Consider the following 20314-nt stretch of genomic DNA (forward strand, 5'->3'; position numbering starts at 1 on the left):
TCGCTCTAAAATTTATCCACCAAACTGTTAGGTTTGACTAAGAAGCGCTTGTACCTTGTCTTACAACGATTACCCTTACTTCTTTAACTTTGACTATAGGGTTGTTTCGCAGTGAATATTAGGCTCATTAGACACAAATCTAGTTAAGAGTCAACCCTTCTTGTGAAAAGATTCGAATTCCAAGGGTTAGCCCATCAAATAAAATAAAACGAACCTAAGTATCTAGTAGCAAATAAGAAACACCGCAATACGCCGAGAACAAACAACAATAAATACACGTAAATCAGTGAAGGCTAATATTTTGCCCCGGCATACGGGGCTTCATCAGAGCAAAAGTTAACGGGCTAAAAATTTACACATTTAAAAGAGGCGATGGTGGTGCCGGATTGGCTGATGTGGAATGGTGTGAATGCAGCGCAGTGGTAGAGGAGAGAAGGGTGTGGAATGAGAGAGGGTTGGTGGTGGTGGTGGAATGAAAACGTAATGGGGATGAAGTACTATAATATGAAATAATGATAATGTTGCTGTAAGGTTAACGGTCAGTGGTACTATTCATGCCGTTCGGTGTGAGAGTGTTTGCCAGGCCAATGAGGTATTGCTCTTTGGCTCGTCGGACACCCTCTCGTTTGTCGTTGAGTCACAGGTTCCACATCATTCCACATCCTTATTCTCGGCGTATTGTGGTGTTTCTTATTTGCTACATTTTTATCGACTTTTCGCCGCAAGAACTCCTTGGAGCCCGTCGAGCAGCCTGCTACAGTGACCTTTTCTTCACACACTAAGTATCTAGCCTGTCAAAGGCCATGTGTCGTGAACATGATTGGCTAATGCAATACCATTATCTTCTTTGCTTGCTTAGTACAAAGCACGGGATCGAGGTCGAATTTTCACGGCAGTAAAAATTCATGAATCAGAAATGGAAAGTATCGAAACAATGGAATTCCACTCACAATGTTTTTGTTCTTTTAGCAAACTGCTAGTGCGACAAATCCCCTTTAACTTGTACTTTCCCAAAATTTTCTCGTGAAATATGGTAAAATGTATAAAATACTCGCTTTCCTTTTTTGATTTAATTCTCTCAAGACTACAGAGAATCAAAAATTTATTACATTATGGCAAATTGTCAGACGACTTAGAGCCAAATAATTTGAGAACACTGCGATCCTTGATAGAGCAAACGTGGTGAAAAATGCGCCCAGAAAGGCCATGGCTATGGGAAGCTATCGCCTTGCCCTTCCTGAAATTCAAAATACAGAACAAGCAGAAACTGGCGAAGTCACTAAACTTTTCATGAAATTTAGAAAAAATAAATACTCGATTTTTTAAAAACCTAATTTATGCTGCAACTGTCAAGAACTTTGCTGCACTGTCTTGCATCTCAAATTGAGGTCTTTCAATACTTCATCACAGTTTATTTTTCTGTCAATGTTGTACTGTATAATTTCTTTGTTGGCTGAATGAGGAAAGTAAAATAACATCAATCATATATTATTTAAACATGATTTTTTGTTAGTTGTTGTTATTTGTTAAAGAAAGGATTTGCATGATCCTATTTCAGATGTGTTAATCTATATCAGAGGGGCTAAACGAAAATAGGTTGCAACAGTGGCAAGTAAAACAAACTAGGCCGAGAGCTGTATCATTCGTACTGGACTTATTTAAAACAATAGGATTTTTCGGGATTTTTAGATGATGTTTCTCAAAAACAAAAGCATTTTTCTAAAGGCGTACAAGATTTTTGTGAAGTGATATAGGCCGGGCCTCAACGTTGGCCTGGCAAAGAATTCAAATGAAAAGAAACAAAGTATATGAACAAAAGACAAAAACATGATGAATTCAAACTACACATGAAAACTTACAGAATGTTACTGTTAAACCAGGATAGCTTCCATCATTGACTAATTCCGTAAACACTTTGCATTTTGGGTTTGTACTTTTCATTCCTTCTGAAGAGAGGATGCGTAAAAATTCTCTGAAAATGAATGCAGGTCATTAGGCTTGAAACTTACAAAAGATTGTTTAAAAATGACTATATGGGGAAAACTAATAAGGTTTTGGGTATATATTTAGTATTTGCCTATCAAAGTCAAGATTGACCGTGACTGTCAATATCAATTATTCATTCAATACATATTATATTTGTTGATAATAAAAACGGGGTAGAACCATAATACATGCAACAGATAATTAACATAGACTCATATAGCAAAAGACAATACAACTTCAAAGATGAGGCCTGTTTTATGTTTTAATATTGGCAATTTCCTTTCTGGTAGAAGTCTAATGATATTTGGTCATACATCAATGTGTTCTCACTTTATGTGAGGGAAAGGTATCTCTCATTTAAGGATATAAATGCATATAAGGGATAATGGGAGGGGAGTTCAAAAAGATATTTACAGATTTTCAAAATACAAGGTTGTTTCTGCTTTTGATATAAGAGAAACCTGAAGTTGCCACTGACAAAGTCTGATAGAACAAATAAGGAGCATTTATGAGCCAATACAAAAACATTCAAGTTTTTCTAAATAAAACTTTCTATGGTCTCTAAAAAGGAAATAAAAATGTTCTCATGACAGTGGAACCCAAGTTGAGCCTACTTTTTGTTTACACTACATTGACCCTAAAGTATAATGTAAAAGCAAAGTTGGGTTGACCCGGCTTAGTTTTGCCACGCATGCACTTCTTTGTCAATTGGAATTGCGCTCATTGGCATCTTTCAAAATGGCAGAAGGCAGTGATGAGAATTTGATGCGGGGATCAAACTCATTGTGGTGTGCATGTATATACCTTTTACTTGCAGTCTTTCTGCAATCTTTTTGAATCAAATGCTGATTTCTTCTATAAGAATATAGCTGTTGCTGGATCCCTTCATCAGCCCATTTTTTGATTTTCAATTAATGTCATGACTCCATCGTTTCCCCACACTGTACCTTTGTCGGTCTTTGCTTCACTCACTTTCAAAATTCATTTCTTCAGATAGAAATGCCTCTTCCCTTTAACATTGCAAGACAACTTTTGTTTGACAATGGCTGGGTGTATTGGGGCCTTTTGAAGCATAGCTCGAAAATCGCATGTGTGTATCGAGTGTTAACCTGTGTTCAATCCAGGTTTGCCTTTAAACTGTATTTCGAAGATCTTAACCTGGGGTCAACATAGGTTCAACCCACCTCCAGCATAGGGTTGGCTTAATCTAGGCTCGACCCTAGGGAGGGGGGGGGGGGGTAATCCCATTAATGCATGACAGGGGTGTCCAGTCAATTTGAGGGTCTTACCAAATAGCTACCAAATAGCCCAGTTTTGATACTAGCACAACGGCAGAGACGGACATGATGCCAATCAAAGGAGCAGGCGACACTGGTCTATTGAGACAGTGTGCAATTTATTATATACAATGAACAAGTTTTTTTTGTTTTTCCCAAATCAACAACAGTCAATGGAGAAGAAATTTGTCAAAGAAGGATTAGGCATGTAGAAAGAAATAATTTCCAATAACAGGATGCTACCAATGACATAATTCCCATCCTTATGCTACCATTTGAGTATTATTGCCAAAAAACACTACCATTTGAGGGTAATTTTTTAACATTTTAGCTTTGGCCCTCATTGACCCTGACTGCACCCCCTGCTAGGCCATAATGGGAATAGCTCCCCCCCTTGGGGTTACACCTAGGTTAACTGTGTTTACACTACAATATTCCAAACCCACAGGCTCAACCTAGGTTAGAAGCTATAGTGTAAACAGGGCTCTACATGGGTAGTAGAAAAACACCCAATTCCAGTGAATTTTTCCAGATTCCAAAAGGTATCCATCTTTCAAAGTTTCTCTGTCCTAGGTTTGAGGAAAAAACCCCTTTGTCAAAGTTTTTCCGATGAGCTTGGATGCACCCAGGGGCGGCACTATAGGGTAGACTAGGGTGGACATGTCCACCTCACTTTTATTAATGTCAATTTTCTAATTTTTCCAAAACTGGATTAAAAACACAAGGGGGGATGTCTGTTTTCTTCTCTGAGATTGGAAATTTTTCATTTGGATGGTCAGTTACAGTTCTTTTCAGATCTTAGCAGACATAGAGTATGGTGTTTTGGATTATCAGTTCTGTAAATAAAGAGAAACTAAAATAAAGATGATCTATAAAACACAGCTTTATCGTGCTAAACAGTTGGTTCTTAAGAGTTAGTTTTTGCCTTCTTAGAGTGTGGTTTTTGCCTTCTTTCCTTTTTACAGGTTTTTGGCAATAATTAACTTTAACACTTGTACGTAAATCTTTTAAGTTGTGAGGATAGTATAGCTGCAGTCCACCTGTTACAGCTGCATCACCTTTTCCAACAAAAGGTTGGAAAATTTTGTTCATATTGGCATCTATCGATATATGGCAGATAAAATAATAATCTAAATTTGATCTTCCAAACATAAAAATGTTATGGTCATAGATTACCTGGCAGTTACGGCTTGTGGGTGAAATGGGTCAAATTTGGCCTTGATTTCTTTCACAAACGCTAGAGACAACCCTCTCAAAGCAGCCATGTTTTCTGCCAGTTGTTGTTGTTCAGTTGTTGTTGTTGTTGTTGCAAGCGTCCAGAACTTGAATTTCCGCAACGCGGGCAGACTCTCACTGGTGGCACCCCCTCAACACAATCACGATCACAAAATGCACCATTATTCCCATCTACCTATGCAGTTTGACAGTAGAAAATGAACATTTGAATGTATATATAATTTAAATGAGATTGATATAATGCAGAGATGTAGCAAAAAGCACCTAATATTTTGAGAAGGAAAAAATTGTGAAATACTTTGTTTTGTTCTCTACATTTGCGTTTGCTTCGTAAAATTTTACACCTTCATCACTAAAAAGCACTTGAAAATTTTTACGGAACTCGTTAAAGATGAAATACACGTATTTTTTATAAGAAGCTAAGGCCCGGTGCTGGTAGGCAATCTCTAAAATTTTCTGGCCATTTTGCTATCAAAATGTTCTTACATGTTTCTTGAATTTCTTAGAAAATGAATTTTTCAAACGTGCTTCCAAGGTAAAGTAAATAGTTCACTCACATTCAGAGATACACTAACAAAGCGATCAAGGAATTTTGTTTTCCTAGAATGACTAACTCTGTGGAGATCTGTAAACAGTTAAGCTCATTGAACTTCATCAATGTCAAGTTGAAGTTAAAGCAAATTTTTAACTGGAAACTTCTTGAGTTGCCAGATAACCTGCTTCTTATAAACAAAATGAGTGTCATATACTTCCTCTCTAACTTTTCCATATTATATAAGTTACGACAATTTTGGCTAAGTGCTCAAAAAAGTGTTTTTTTATAATCCCCAACCTTACATAACGTCAACACAAGATATGATAATATTACTTTTTATCTTGGTAATCATCAATCAACTAGCTCGTTTTGCTTTGTTTTGTTTTGTTTATTGTAAACAACATTTGCCAAACGTATGTTTTCTTAAATTTTGTTAAGGAATATCCTACTATATCCCATGAAGCCCGAAAAGGGAACAATCCAGTCTTGCTTGCAATACATTTGCTTCATCAAAGTCATTAATCCAAAAATTAATTCACGGTGTTGCTTCTACAATACAACTTTAAACTATCGGCTTCATGGTGTATTCGCAGGTGGGCTGGTAGTAGCACTATCTAATCTACTAATCATGAATGACGTATTATCTATCTATTTATTTGTTATCTGATCACCAGAAAACGTACTTTCTGCATCCAATCTTCTGAAACAGTGAGAAAATGCATTGAGGTTTATTCTACACCAAATAAAAGATACCGATGAATTGACAAGAAGTTACAATAAATATATTGAATAGAATGTGATGTCTTCATAGATGTCCATGTCAATAATTATTGAACTGGACATATGAAATCTGTAAACAAAATAGTTTTACTAGCAGTGGCGTAGCGTCTATGTATGCTACGCTTGCGGCGCAAGCGTAAAAATTTATAGACAAATTCGAAAATTCTTGCAAGACTTTCAATGCATAACAATTTCCGCAATAAACGGCTTCTCTTTCTTGTCATGAGCAGCATGCAGTGAACTCTAGCGCCAACAGGCCAATTGGCCCCAAATTGGCTTTTTTTCCAAGTAAACAGATCGCTAAAAATTATGAAATTCGAAAAATCTGAAAAAATAAAGCCCCTCCACATCACTCTTTTTGCCTGTCCAAAATAAGAGAAACATGTGATGCTCCAGTGCAGCTTCAGTGCAACTCGAGAGAAGCTTCTGAGAGAAGTGAGAATTTTCCGGACTGGAGCTTGCGGTCGGCCTGAGCGCAAGCCTTCCCAAATATTTGATAATCCACAACATTTTTCTACCTATAAGCTGCTTTTTGCGAATACTCTTTGCGTGATACATCATTTCAAATCCAATTATTTTCCTTTCTTTACTTTCTGACTGTTGAAAAGAGAAAAAGTTTCGTCAAAGTGGGGTCAGAGACTATTTGTCATGATCCGCATTCCGTAATTCAAGTCAAAAGGCTTGCCAGTATAGTCAGAATTTACGGACCAGGGCATGCGGTAGACCTGAGCGCAAGCCTTGCTAAATACATGATGATTTGCCGGGACTAACTTTCTGAAACTTTACACATGGAAGCATCTTCAATTCTAACAACTCTCACAGCTCACTATTTCATCTTAGTTAAATATGAGAGTAAAAAATGAGCAGAAACTGTTGCTCCTGTTCGCTTAGGCTCTGCAGTGTGTTAACAATTTCGCAATGTGGAGAGCTCCTTCTTGCGGGAATTCCCAGCTTCATTATAGCATAAAAAATTCTTACATTAGGCGGGCATTAGGTGATGCCTTTTCTTGAGGAATATGAATAAGAATAAAATCTTTTGCAAAGCAGTTTTAGCACTAGGAGTTATTCTGAAAAGTCTTGCTAAACAATTGAGCTTTTTTCAAAAACTTTCGCATGGGTGATAATTTTTCCCTTGGCCCCCCTTCACTTTCCAACCTCTGTCGGAGCCCCTGATGCAAAGAATAGACACCTTGATTGATTAGAATTAGAGTACAAATGATTTGTTACTTTCAAAATCAAAATTTGCTATCACGATTATCATTAATTACCGCTTGTATTTTTTAGAAACTGAAATTACCATTACATTTATTCAACATAGCCGTATATTTTATGTTACCGCATGCCTAAGTTCTGCGCTCACGCTACGCCACTGTTTACTAGCTATATTATTTTCATAAATTTGCCAATAAAAGACATAAAGGGTACTTGCAATTATTTTCCAGACAAAGTTTTGACAGAGAATGACTGTGCCAATTATGCCCATATTTGAAAGGTTCTTAGATCTGTTTCATCCTGTTCTTGATTTTAACAATTTGTTGCATCCTTAAAGTACTGTGAAAAGTTTTCTCTAAGAGCCAAGGCATGAACTCTGAATAGAGGGGCAATGTAGTAGAAAGTCTTTATCGTGCATTTTATACAATGTATCTAGTTAAAACGCGCCATGCTCCTCCGGGTTCCCTCAAAAGGCGCTGCCCCTGGTAACTTTCAAGTTAGTGCAAGCGGTGTTGATACTTGGTTAGTCATATAGAACGATACAATGCAACATTTTGCTATTGTTGAATTTGGCCTTTCAGAATACCTATGAACACAATACTGAATTGTTTTTGTGACAAAAGTTTAATATGAAGATTCGTAAAAGGTCATACTACATTTGTACGGCTCGAAATTAAGTTATTGTACCAAACTCGTACTACAGTGGCATTTTCAACAAAAGATTTGACATTCTACGACACGACACGAGCAAATAAGAGGTGGATTAAATCGTTGTAGTATAACAAAATGCAAGCTATCCACAAAGTTTTTCATTAGGTTACTTTTTGACTTGAAGAAGAAGACAATTTTCGATGTCAAAATATCATTAGAACCCAATATACTATACGCAGTGCAGACCCATTTCAAATGATCGAATAAATTATGTTATCGTTTTACAGATCTACGCTTTTAGAACATACTTATGCTCAATATCGAACATTCTCGTAGTAAGATATGTATATACAATACGTCCATTCGGTTTACAGATCAACCGAGTCCATGTGTGCGCACAGCTCATGAAAGATATATAAACAGCTACCTTCTACGTACAATGCCTGCCAAAAGTACTTGGAACACCCACCAATTTACGCTGCATTTGATATCTTTCATTCCTTTCATGAAAAAAATTGCTACTTTCGCCCCCTTCCTCCTAAAACAATGTTGATGATTTAGAGAAATATCATAAAAGAAGCGCAAAAGAAAGTGCTTCCGAAAATCCTAATCCGTTTGATAGAAAACCAACATTGTTCTGGAGGGGAGAGGGGGATGATTGGTTTTGACCTTGGAAATTGATGTCAGTGTTCCAAGACTTTTGGCAGGCATTGTACTCCCAATATTGTAGGCAACAGTTATCTGATCATATTTGAGTCATTTGTTTAAATTAGAATCATTCATTTGCACTGATGATTGAGAAATATGCACCTGCCTATACCTATCATAGCAACAATAATTTTTTATATTTTCAGACAAATCTTAAGGGGCCTTGTTTTTCAAAGTTGGGTCTGGAACCCCGCCTAATTCCTGCCATAATTTTTCCCATTCCAACTTTTGCCTACGCTACCGTTATTGTCCTTACAGACCTTGCAATAGCAGGGCTACCTTTTTTCAAAACAATAGAGATTTTTTCAAATTCTTTTATTTTGCGTGATATATTCTCCCTTGCCCCCCACTCCCCCCACTCTCCAATCTTTATCGGATCCCAAGAATAGGTTCTTCTGAATATCAACGAACATATAGATTGGTTCCGCTTCTCTAAAACAGTTTTTAAAAAGAGATCAAGAGGTATTTTGGGGTAGAATCTGGGATCTGGTTTATTTGGGGTATTTCGACCATGCTGATTACGAATGTGGTAAATCCCAAGCGAAATTCGTTAATTTAAAGGCTTAATTTGCATATTCAAAATGGCTTCCAGTCAGAAAACTTCACGTCAGTGGCGTAACGAGGCAGTGTGGGGCCCTTATTGAAAGTGGTGTTTTGGGGCCCTTTAACTTAACAAAATGTGAGTAAAGTTTTAGAGCCTAAGTACTCACTTTTTGGGATTTCTCATTGAATTCAAGATGATGATCATTCAAGATCATTCAAGATGATCACCATGATCATTAAAATTATGCGCGATGGGGCATCATCTACATAGCCGAGATAAAACAGCTTCCAGACGAAGTCAAAGAAGAGTTTGCATAGGGGAATTCTGTTGTAAAGTGCTCAGCAAGAAAATTTAGCGAGGTCGACCCGGATCATGCGCAGGAGTGGCTGAATGGTACGGGAAAGCAAGCCGGGGGCATAGTAGGAATTACGAAAACATCATCGGCCTTGTTGAGATGGAGCCTTTTGTTCAACCTGAGGTCACACTTGGCAGAACAACCCGTAAAATGTATGGCCTGTTAGCGGATAAAACGATCTCTGTTGAATGATTTGCCATCCAAGATAGAAAGAGACAACGTCGATGAAGATTCCTTGCTTGCCACCTTTGAGAGATTCGAATTATTTGCGATAGATACCTTAGGTGAGATATTGCAGAATAGCAGAATATAGCAACTAAAGACCTGGCAAATAATGAAATTCAAGAATCTTTGTTGCATGCAACCGATCTTGGTCAGGATCAAATTTTAAGCGTTGTCACGCAAAGACAGATACCGCCTGGCACAGAGCCCATAATATCAATCAGAACTATTACAAAGATGGAGAGCGCTTACCTCTCAAAGCCTATATGAAGTTCCAATAAATTCAAACTACAAGGAGAAGCAGACGGTTTTTAAGGCCGATCGAAATATCCTCATGCGGTTGATCACTGCTTATGAAGGCGGCCGTGAAATTGATCTTAAGAGTGTGCTTTCTCATTTATTGATACCAGTTCCTCTATCTCTAGCTGAAATGAACAGTTCTCTTCGGACTGAAGACAAGTCTGTCCTTATTGACAAGCTAACGGATGGCATCAATTGTCCGGAGAGTATCGATCTTCTTGGAGAAACAGCGTGCTTAATCATCGATGGTCAGGCTCTAGTGGTGTCATTAGGGAAACGAAACGGTTGCTCTTCGTTTCGTGATTTAGCAGACACCTTTGTTCAAGCAGTGCTTCAAATGGGTAAACGCTAACAGAGAATCGACGTTGTTTTTGACCACTATAGAAAACTATCAATCGAAACAAGTACCAGACTAAGGCGGACAATAACTAGCCGGCCTATTCGCCGAGTTATAAAGGGCGGTTTGATACCTCTTCCAAAGTGCTGGTCAGACTTATTGGCATTGCCAGGAAACAAAGCAGATCTTGCACGATTCCTGTCAGAGAGTTGTTTCGCCAAGCACCTGAGGATAAAGAAATTGTTACAGGATTTATCAATGATTTGCTTGCCCAGTCATCGAAATACTACACTTATACCTTGTCTTTGAGTGCAAGACATGAAGAAGCAGACACCAGACTTGTCCTTCATGCTATCAACGCCACCTGCAATACAGTAGTAATTGCTGCTAGAGATACAGATGTGCTCATAATTCTGGTGTCCCACTGTGAACGAATGCGATGCAATGATCTCCGGATGATGTCCGGAACGTGAAAGAAGAGAAAACTTATTCCAGTCAAAGGGATCCTTCCCACCTTGCCAGAGTCTGTCGAGCACTCATCCCCTTTAACACTCGTACTGGATGTGATGCAACTTCGTACTTGTCTGGGAAGATAAAGACATCTGCATGGAAAAAGTCGCATGAACTCGTGTAAAACATGGGAGAAGGAGGTATTAAAAAAAAAGTTATGCGGAAAGCAGAACAATTTCCTTGCCACGTTTATGGTGCAGGTGACATTAACACCACAAATTAAAACCCGACACGTTCTATTTTTAAAGAAAATAAAACCAAAAGCATCGCCTCCAACAATCTAAGCAATGATATGGAAACAAGCTGGGTCAACGCATCAAAACGTACCATCGCCTACAGATTTCGGATGGGAGCTTTCTGCAGATCGATTAAAGCCAATTCTAATGACAGCAGAGGCCATACCTACAGCTTCTCTGGAGATGATCTTTTGTGGATGTTACACACGATGCAGAAACAAACGCTGTAGAAAGGCAAATCTACTGTGCACAGCTTAATGCAAAAGTGCTACAGAAGATGACAGCTGTCTGAACGATGAGCATTGATCTACTACACCAACTCATATGTAAAAGAATTTTTTAATAAAATCTCATATAGCTTAGTTTGCTTTAAGATTTAGATCAGACATTCCTTCAAATTCTAATGTAGGGTCAAGCTTCACACTGCAGTATCAACATTACAAGAATCCTCAAGAGTTCTTGACAAGTATGGAAGAATTTTAATATTAGCAATGAAGTTTTAAGTGGAACTATTCTTTTCTCGAGAATTCTCAAGAATTATTAGTCAGAAATTAGTGTTAATTTGCGCAAGGCCTGTAATGTAGCAAGTTGTACGGCATATGCAGCAAAGCTGAAAACAACGAATTCAACTGACCTATAATTGAATAGATTCCAGCTTGGATACACGTTAGAGACCTTTACAAAGATGCAGCATAGTAGAATTGGATGTACAAAAGGAATGTGTTCAGCCACTTAAATATTCAATGTTGACATTTCACCCGATCACTACTTGGGAGAAATTTCATTTGAGAAAATGTCATAGATAAACTTGTCGTTAGTTCGAAATATGGAGAGCTGAAAGTTTGCCATTTCTCCTAAAATATAATGGGCTAAATAAAACTGGAAGATTTTCTTGATGGTAGACACTAATCAGCTAGAAAACTAAATAAGTGAGTTTAATTTTTGCCGGAGGATCATAGATCATCGACAATGCCAACATTCGACTGATTTCGATGAGAACTTTCAAATGCTGCATGACCTTTTTCATTTTATGACGTTAATCAAATTTATGACGTCATGCAAGTCACAGAAAATGTCATAGATAAACTTTACTGGCCGAAATTGGTTTTCTTTATCTTCAAAAGTAAATTGAAGACATTTTAAAGTATTTGCACGAGTAATTAGGGGTTTAAACGAAACAATGACAAACTGGTGTAAATAAATGATGAATAAGTGACATAGATAATAAGCTTAGATGGAAATCATATCTCTGATTTTTACTTTTTGGTGCATTTTGATATATTCTAGAGGCATTATAAAAGGACTTGATAATTAAAACTGAGATATTGCCAATAGTTAGCAAATTCTGCCATTTCCTTCAATTATGACATCATAATGGCGTCATAGATGTAATGAAAATTTAAAAAGTGCCTGTTGTGTAGATTATGTTGCTGTACACCATTTTACCAAGTTCTGTCCTCATAACAGCAATATTGATGAATATCCTAGTCGAATGCAGTGTCATGGGTTTTCTTGGCAGCATTTTGAAGATTTCGACAGGCAGCCATTTTGATATACAAATTAAGCTATTAAATGACCGAATTTCCTTTGGGATCCACTAATTTGTAATCAGCATGGTCGAAATACCCAAAATCAACTGGGTCCCAGCTTCTACTAAAAAATGCCCCTTGTTTTATAATTTCTTGGAATTGGAACCAGTCTAATATGGAATCTCACTGTATAAAAATGTAAGCATGTCTTGTGTATACATCGGTGTAATAATAGCAGCCAGTTGTTGGGGTGTTTCTGTTAAATCCGATACCTATGATTGAATTTGGGGACATACATTCATTCTCGTTATTGCCCATAATGCCGATTCTTGCCATTAAGATGTTGTTAAAATCCTTCCGTATATTAAATCCTTGTCTGTGACAGTGTGGTTGCAATAAGTTTGTTGGTCCTGGAATCAAACCATACCATTTACTTAGGGGAAGATTCAAGTGTATGCTCGTGGACGATGAGAATATCTCACGCAAAGATGAAAACGATATTGGGAAGGAAAGCCAGTTGGTTTCTGAAACTTTCTGGTGTTTCATTTTCATTCCTATACAAACAGCAGTAAACCTCATTTTGTTGAATGCTTCAAATTTTGCATCTCCAGGATCCATGTTTGTTGCCAAGTCATTAAGCACTCTCTCATCTTCCCAGTAAAGTGAGTTTGACCACAAAGTAGTCTGACGGAAGCAAAAAAGTATTTATAAAAATAAGAGGAATATAGAAAGAACAAGAAGACACAGGGGGTTGATATATATCTGCTATATGATAAGCTCTCTGCATCAAAAACCAATGATTTTTTCACCTTAGCCAAAAAATTCAATGAACTGGTTTTTGAAGCCAACCCTGCCCGATTGCCCTAATAATTGACCTTACTTTGTAACTCGCTACTCATTTTCGAACTTGCCCTTTATCATTTTAACCCAGTGACTGAAAGGAGGATCCATGGACCCTTGAAAAAAACTGAGTCAGGGCCCGTATTTACAGTCAGTACCATTCTATTGATTAGTGCGTATAAAACATTATAGCAAGATGTTAAAATGAAAAAATTTTCTCGTTAACTAGAGAGGCGGGAGTAACATGCTTCAAACATGGTTATAAACATATTTTGGGACCCCTTTTATCGGGGGTCCTTAGTTATCAACATACGTTGTCCTATAAAGCAATATGCCGTTAAATTGCTTATGTTTTGATCTATCTTTCTTCTCCTTTCTGAGGCAATCAATACAATACATACCGTTGTCCCGTCAGCCTTCAATGCCAATGTCCACCCTCCTTTGCCACAACCACCATCCATCATGCAATAGTGAGTCCCAATATCGTCCAAAATGTACTTCTTACTATCCCTCTCGCCAGCCATGTAAAAGTCTTTGCATGATTTTGAAGATGCTGCAAACAGAGAAGTACTAGACCTAATTTGGTTTACTTCATTATTCTTTATTGTGGTTAGATTCTTCACAGAGGAAACGAATATTAAGTACCAACTTCCTCAAGCTACGGGACACAGTTTTCCTTCTATCCGTGTTTAGCAAATTTACATAGGTTTTCTTAAAAACTAGTATATAATAGAAAAGGGTGAAGTTTATCTGGGGGATTAATGCTGATGTAGTGAGAGGCATAGGATGAGAGAAGCATGTTAAAGGGTGCTATCTTAGTTTCAAATTGGCGACATATACTTGCATTTAGCATGAAACTTGGAGTTACATCTAAGAACCGTCACGTTCTCTGCATCAAATAGTGTAATGTAATTAATTAAACCTTTTTGCTGTACGAAGTCATTTAGCTTTATATTTGATTATCAGTTATTGGCTTACTTTCAGCCTACTACGTTCTAATAAATCACATGGGAAGATTCTTAAATGTTTATACAATCTTGCCACCCCCCCCCCCCCAAATACATGAGCAATGTGTTCATAAGAAATTTTCAAGGTGCAGCTTGGCAGCTACGTAATACAGACACTGACTTACTGCTTCCAAAGAAAAACACATGTAATAGGCAGAAGTGATTTTCGTTTAGGGAAGCTAAACTTTGGAATAACCGAGATACTAAAGCTAAGAAGGCAAAAACTCTTGGAAAATTTAAAACTTTGCTCTAGAAATTTGTGTCTAAATATCACAATAAAATTTGACACCTGCTAAGGGAAATAGAAATGAAAATATTGTAAGAGAGTATGAGAATTGCAAGAGTAGAGTGGGTTAGAAGAGGCTGGGTAACGTATTCTATCATTTTTTAGATTTATTGTATCTATTTATTTTATTCTATTTCATGTTAGTTTTCCTTTTAGTTTAAATGCATGGCCCTTTGTAAATCAGCATTGATTTGGAAACCATGCTTGGGCTACCATGCTTAAATGAATGTAAAATGAAAAGAAAAGAAATTAAACGAATATCACTTATTTGGACACTAGAATATCACAAAATCTTTCTTTTCGGTAAAGTTATTATCCTTTTCTGCACTGATATGCTTTATCTGATCCAGCGATACAGTAATTGTATATTTGAGCAAATTTTTGGCGGTACAGAACCTGTAAATGGCTTTGAAAAAAGCATACATTTCACAACATACTATTTTATATGTTGTGAAATGTTTGCTTTTTGCCAATTGTATATTTGAGCAAATTTTTGGCGGTACAGAACCTGAAAATGGCTTTGAAAAAAGCATACATTTCACAACATCTTATTTTATATGTTGTGAAATGTTTGCGTTTTGCCAATTGTATATTTGTCTAATAGAACAATTTTGTATTTGCATTCCAAATTTTGATCTGTAAGTTGCCAGCAAAAACACACTTTGTGTTAAGTACACAATGTCTGGTTCGTAATTTTGTAATGGTTGGTAACCTCGCTACCTGAATATGAAACGACTAAAAAAATAGCCATTAAAAAAGAGCTAATTCAAAATTTTCATAAATAAGAGGGCTTTGATGAACGGGAAGGTCGAACTTTATGCAGTTTAAATATCGCAGAAAATTATCGAAAGGGCCTTACAAATTTCAAATCTGTAGTCGAATGTTTCCGTCGCTGAAACGTGGAGTTTGAGAAATAAGGGTGTCTTGAAAAGTGTCGAAAAAATAGACAGGGGAGGGGCCTTTTTTCAATCTCACTGTAGAAAATTTTCCTATGTCTTGCTCGGTGAAGTTTAAAAAAAAACGATAGAATGGAAAAAAATTCGAGTTATCAAGCTATCGTTTTTGTTGTTGTTTAACCTTGTGGATTCCAGAAGACGATGCCTAATATGAAAATTGAAACTCGAGCAACGTGTTTCAATTGCATGATACTTCATGAGACTAACTACATGAATAATTTGTATGTTCATTAACCAACCAGCGCATTCCATGTCTCTGTTGAGAAAATAACCATGGTTGCATCGAAAACAGCGAAATCCTGGGCACGAGCAGGTATCAATGCAATACTCTGACGCACTGCATGGCTTGAATAACTCGCAGTATGAGCCAATCTAACAGAAAAAGATGAAAAACATTGAGTTGAAATTCTCTAAAAAATTTTAGGTCTCTATGTTTCATGTTTTTAACTTTCAACTTGTGCATTTCTTTCTTCTTCATTGAAGTCTCGGCAATAAAGGGAAAAAAAATCTCAAAGATTCACTTACATTCTTCTTACTGTAGTTCGTAGCGTAATATGTCCAGCCGGCGTTTGGCTGAAGGTCTCCTGAATATCCTTCAATCTCTGTCTTGTTATTCAGCTCACAATTGTTCTCTCCAGCATTTTTGTGGTTCACAGATTTGCACCCAATGCGAAGTCTGCAGCTTTCAAAGCAATCTTCTAAACTAGAAACGGTCAAGGATCCTAGCAAATTGTTTAGCAAGGTCTTGTCTGTTGATATTACATCGAACTGTCCTTCTTCTTTACATGGCAGGCGCAGAATCCACGAGTGCATCGTTTTAAGCATGATCAGTAAACTTTGAAAGAAAACAGTAAAGATATTTCTCAGTGGCGAATTTTAAGTGGGACAAGCCTTCTGTCAGTAGTTAGGGTCTGAAATGGTTGTATACAGCGTATACCCGTCGCCAATTTCTGAAAATGTTTCAGTGCCCCCACTGCCAACTGCCCCTCGCTTAAGTTTGCCCGGGATCCGCCCCTGAGATAATCTGACTCAACAATCAACATGAATTCCACCGGAACTGATGCATTAGAACCAAAGATAACTATATTCATTAAATTTTTGCACTTAAAAAGTTATTTTTGAAAACATTCTGCAGTAAAATGGTTTTATAAGAAAAGCCTTAGGCGCCCATTAATTGACTTATAATACCATAGATTTAACACATACATGTTGGCCTTCTAGTTTTGGAAGATTTTCCGTCACGTACTGACATACACACTTCAATGACAACACATTTCACTAATAAAAAGATTGTCAACTTTATTCATTATTTGACTCACCATATTAAACGCACAATCACCTTCGACATTTGAAGAGACGGCATGGTTGCAAAATGCTGATTTCAAAATATTGATATGACACCAAGTCCCTCTACTCTTTAACTTTACCTTTTTATAGACGTATGTAGGTAGCTATAGATATATTCATTCGGTTGCTGAATAATAAATAAACAACAAGTATTTATAACGTTTTGCGTTAGCGACGAAAGAATTGAAACCAATCACATTCACCAGGTTTCATGTTATCAATTTAGAGAATGGTAAATGATTGCCAAAGCAAAACATAAATGTCATTGCTGGTTCCTTGCATGTGATTTGTTTTGAAACTTTTACCCTGCAAACACCAATGATAATTCACATAGATCTATTGACTACATTTTTAGTGTCTATTGTCAATTTCTGTTCGCAGGTAATCAGATCCATGCTGGAGCAGTTGTGAAAACACGTCAAATCATACAAAATTAACAAGAATAGGCCTAAGAGTTATAGGGATTGGAAGGGTTGCAACCACACCCCTATCATCAGGCGAACAGGCTCTATGTGGACTTGTATATCCCAATGAAGCAATGAAATTCGGACAAAATCCATACTAGCCCCCCCCCCCCCTTTCTCTAAACTGTTACGTCAAGGCGTTACGTCGCAAAGAGCGAGAGGCAAAGACAACGCACTTGATACACTTTGTGTGCTTTTAAATTGCACAGAAAACTAACCCCATCGATTGGTAGATAACCCTATCAACATCAATTGATAGGCAGCCCGACAGATAGCATGTGATTCAATACACATGTCCGACTGCAAAACGCGTAGCATATGCTCCGTCCTCACACTCCACAGAGGCAATTGGGGAGGGAGATGGGGAGTAAAAATGGATAGGATAAAGAAATGAAAGAAAAGGAAAAGTGGAGGAGCTGTTAAGGAAAAGGAGGAAGAGAAGTTCCATTTCTCTTTTCCGCTGCCCTCCCCCCCCCCCCCCCCCCTATTCTCCGTAGTTCACCTTTTCTCATTCACCAAATCCTTATACAATAACCTCTATAGCGGAGAGTACTACCGTAACAAGTTGGGTAATAAAGAACATGAACAGGCGACAATCCAAACAATGGCAGTAAACTTCTACGGATTAACCAAAATTGATTTCAGACTGTCTGAAAATGCATTATGGGATGCTTGCGTAGCGCAATGGCTCATTGTTAGCAATGAGTCTATAAGTTAATTTAGAATTTTGACAATGCAAGGAAAAACGATTTGACCTATTCTATCTGGAGCAAAGATTTTGCGCGCGAGGAAGGAGCAAGCTTAATAAAGTGACTTTAAAGACTTTATCAAGATTGATTACCTTAATGTCATAACGGCAAAAATTAAAAAGAGGAATTCCATTTACCCGCGTGGGGTGTCCAGACCTACAACAGCATTGCCTTATCTTTTTAGCCCCCCGGGGGCTTATTGTTTTTCAGCACTTTAAAGGGGGGCTTATAAGAGAGAGGGGCTAAATTGAGAGAGGTGGCTTGATAAATATTTTGAAAAAACCATTTATAGTGGTAAACTAATTTTTTTGTTATTTGCGAAATAAAAAACATCAAATCAGCCTTCCTCTATATCAATTATATATCATTGTCATCGTAATCAATTATTAATTGTAAAACATCTTCTTAGGCCATGTCGCCTTCTGAAATCGAGCAATCGAAAAGGTCGACTTCATCTCTCGAAAAAAGGCTCTCACATTGCCCGTGCTTTTTGCACATCAGATCTTTGTCTTCGGACCTGTCGTGACAATGGTGTGAATTTTAATTTGATGCGAAGTATTGAACGACCAATAAATAAAATGAAAATGTCTGTTTTTTGTCAAGTTCACTTATTTCGGCATCAGTGGGCTAATTAAATTTGCCCTTCTGAATAGGGGGGCTAATAATAGAGGGGGCTTAATTGAGAGGGGGCTGAAAAGAGAACTTACGATACTTTATATCCGGATCCATGAAGCTCTTGTACCCAAGGTCCATTGCCTGTTGCTGTTATCATCAAGACGTAACCTAAAATGATAAAAAGTCCCATAGTTTAAAGTATTGTGATAACCAATAAGTGATCCGAAATGATACAGAAGTATCAAGTTTTACAGAAACATATCTTGGTGCCTTGTGCACCAGAGCCACAAAATCTCGAGCGTGTAAACTGAAAACCAAGCAGAGAAGCGGAGGAATAATGAAAAATTAATAGCATTAGTTTTGTCCGAGTACCATCTGCTGAAAATAGCACTTTGGGGTACTTTACAGTTGAGGTCCCGATCTCATCGTCTTCAGCATGTCAAAATCTATAGATATGCCAATTTTCATGCTTTCCTCACTAAATGCACGATTGCTATGAAATCCGCAACTGCTCGTCCTCACGCATGGCTTTTAATCGAACGTGATCCAGGAGTGGAAGTATCGTGAAAAAACGAGCAGAATTGAATCGAACATTATATAAGCAGAACAGATCGAAGAAGAACGAGAAGAGCAGAGGAACGGAATCGAAGCAAATTCAAGGAATCGAAGTCAAAGATTAGAAAAAACTCTCAGATGATAGAAATTTTGAACTCTTATGAACGATGAACTCACCTATGAACCCGCAAGGATGAATAAAAGAAGAAGTGAAAAAAAAGTTATGTTTTAAGTTACTTTATCTTTTTGAGTAAATATCCCTACAGTCCTCTTTTATCTAATTAACCTTTATGTTTTATTGAATCTTTGGAATATTTCGAACCCATTGGTAATCCTAATCCTTACATGCGTCCATGACGATTCGTTTGATAAATCAGTGCGACAAACGGCCTCGATAAACACCCATTTCTTTATGTCAAAAGCCTTATTTGTCCCCATAAAAATGCGCAAGTATGGCACACTCATGCCACAATGTACGGAAAAAGGATCTGCACTGCTACTAATGCACGTTGCTTGTTGAAGCAAATAACTGAAAAAACTTCTATCTTTTGCTCCTTAATACTGTGTCCCAATTTTTTTATTTATTTTGATACCCTGTCCCAGAGTTTTGATGCAATTTATAATACCTTGTCCTGAAATTTTAATCGGAAAAGTATATCCTATTCTGCGGCCCATCTCATCAGGTTTAATATGGGGGGCCCCCTCGGGACATACGCAAATCCCTACCAAAAAACAACTGCAGAACAGATAAAGAATACAGTAAAAGGGCTGGGTCGGATTCCCCCTCTACATTAGGTCCATTGGATGCAAGCGTAGCGGGCTTCGTAGGGGGACTAGTTTTTCCGGTAATGTGCTATAGATAGTTTGTTTCCAATGAACGATGTTTAGTAAACATAGTAACAAGACAAATTGTTAACTGGACTGGTTACTACGCGCATATTACAATATCCAATACTAAGGTTTCTAAGAAATACGAAAGCACACACAACATGCTCTAATCAGTCTTTCACAAGCACTAATAGTCTTCAAAATACACAGTATCTCACATTGCAATACATCTATTGCCTGAAGTCAAGA

General features: G+C 37.5%; 2 protein-coding genes across 2 annotated transcripts; both read right to left on the bottom strand.

Moving 5' to 3' along the window:
* Nucleotides 1-1265: 1265 nt before the first annotated feature.
* Nucleotides 1266-4590, bottom strand: LOC148959844 (large ribosomal subunit protein mL53-like). Its single transcript, XM_089109668.1, has 3 exons — nt 4440-4590; nt 1860-1972; nt 1266-1453 (listed from the first exon to the last, which is right to left on the bottom strand). Exons 1-3 carry the CDS (start codon nt 4526-4528, stop codon nt 1350-1352), a joined length of 306 nt encoding a protein of 101 aa, XP_088965794.1. The 5' UTR covers nt 4529-4590; the 3' UTR covers nt 1266-1349.
* A 2107-nt stretch (nt 4591-6697) lies between these two features.
* LOC135695110 (uncharacterized) lies at nt 6698-17350 on the bottom strand. The gene is made up of 5 exons (XM_065214077.2): nt 16827-17350; nt 16033-16342; nt 15747-15879; nt 13660-13811; nt 6698-13102 (listed from the first exon to the last, which is right to left on the bottom strand). The coding sequence occupies exons 1-5, from the start codon at nt 16868-16870 to the stop codon at nt 12602-12604; spliced, it is 1140 nt and encodes a 379-aa protein (XP_065070149.1). The 5' UTR covers nt 16871-17350; the 3' UTR covers nt 6698-12601.
* Between the last annotated feature and the right edge of the window lie 2964 nt (nt 17351-20314).

This window comes from Rhopilema esculentum, chromosome 8 (genome assembly GCF_057945365.1).
Source record: "Rhopilema esculentum isolate cy_ngs chromosome 8, ASM5794536v1, whole genome shotgun sequence".
NCBI classification, from domain to species: domain Eukaryota; kingdom Metazoa; phylum Cnidaria; class Scyphozoa; order Rhizostomeae; family Rhizostomatidae; genus Rhopilema; species Rhopilema esculentum.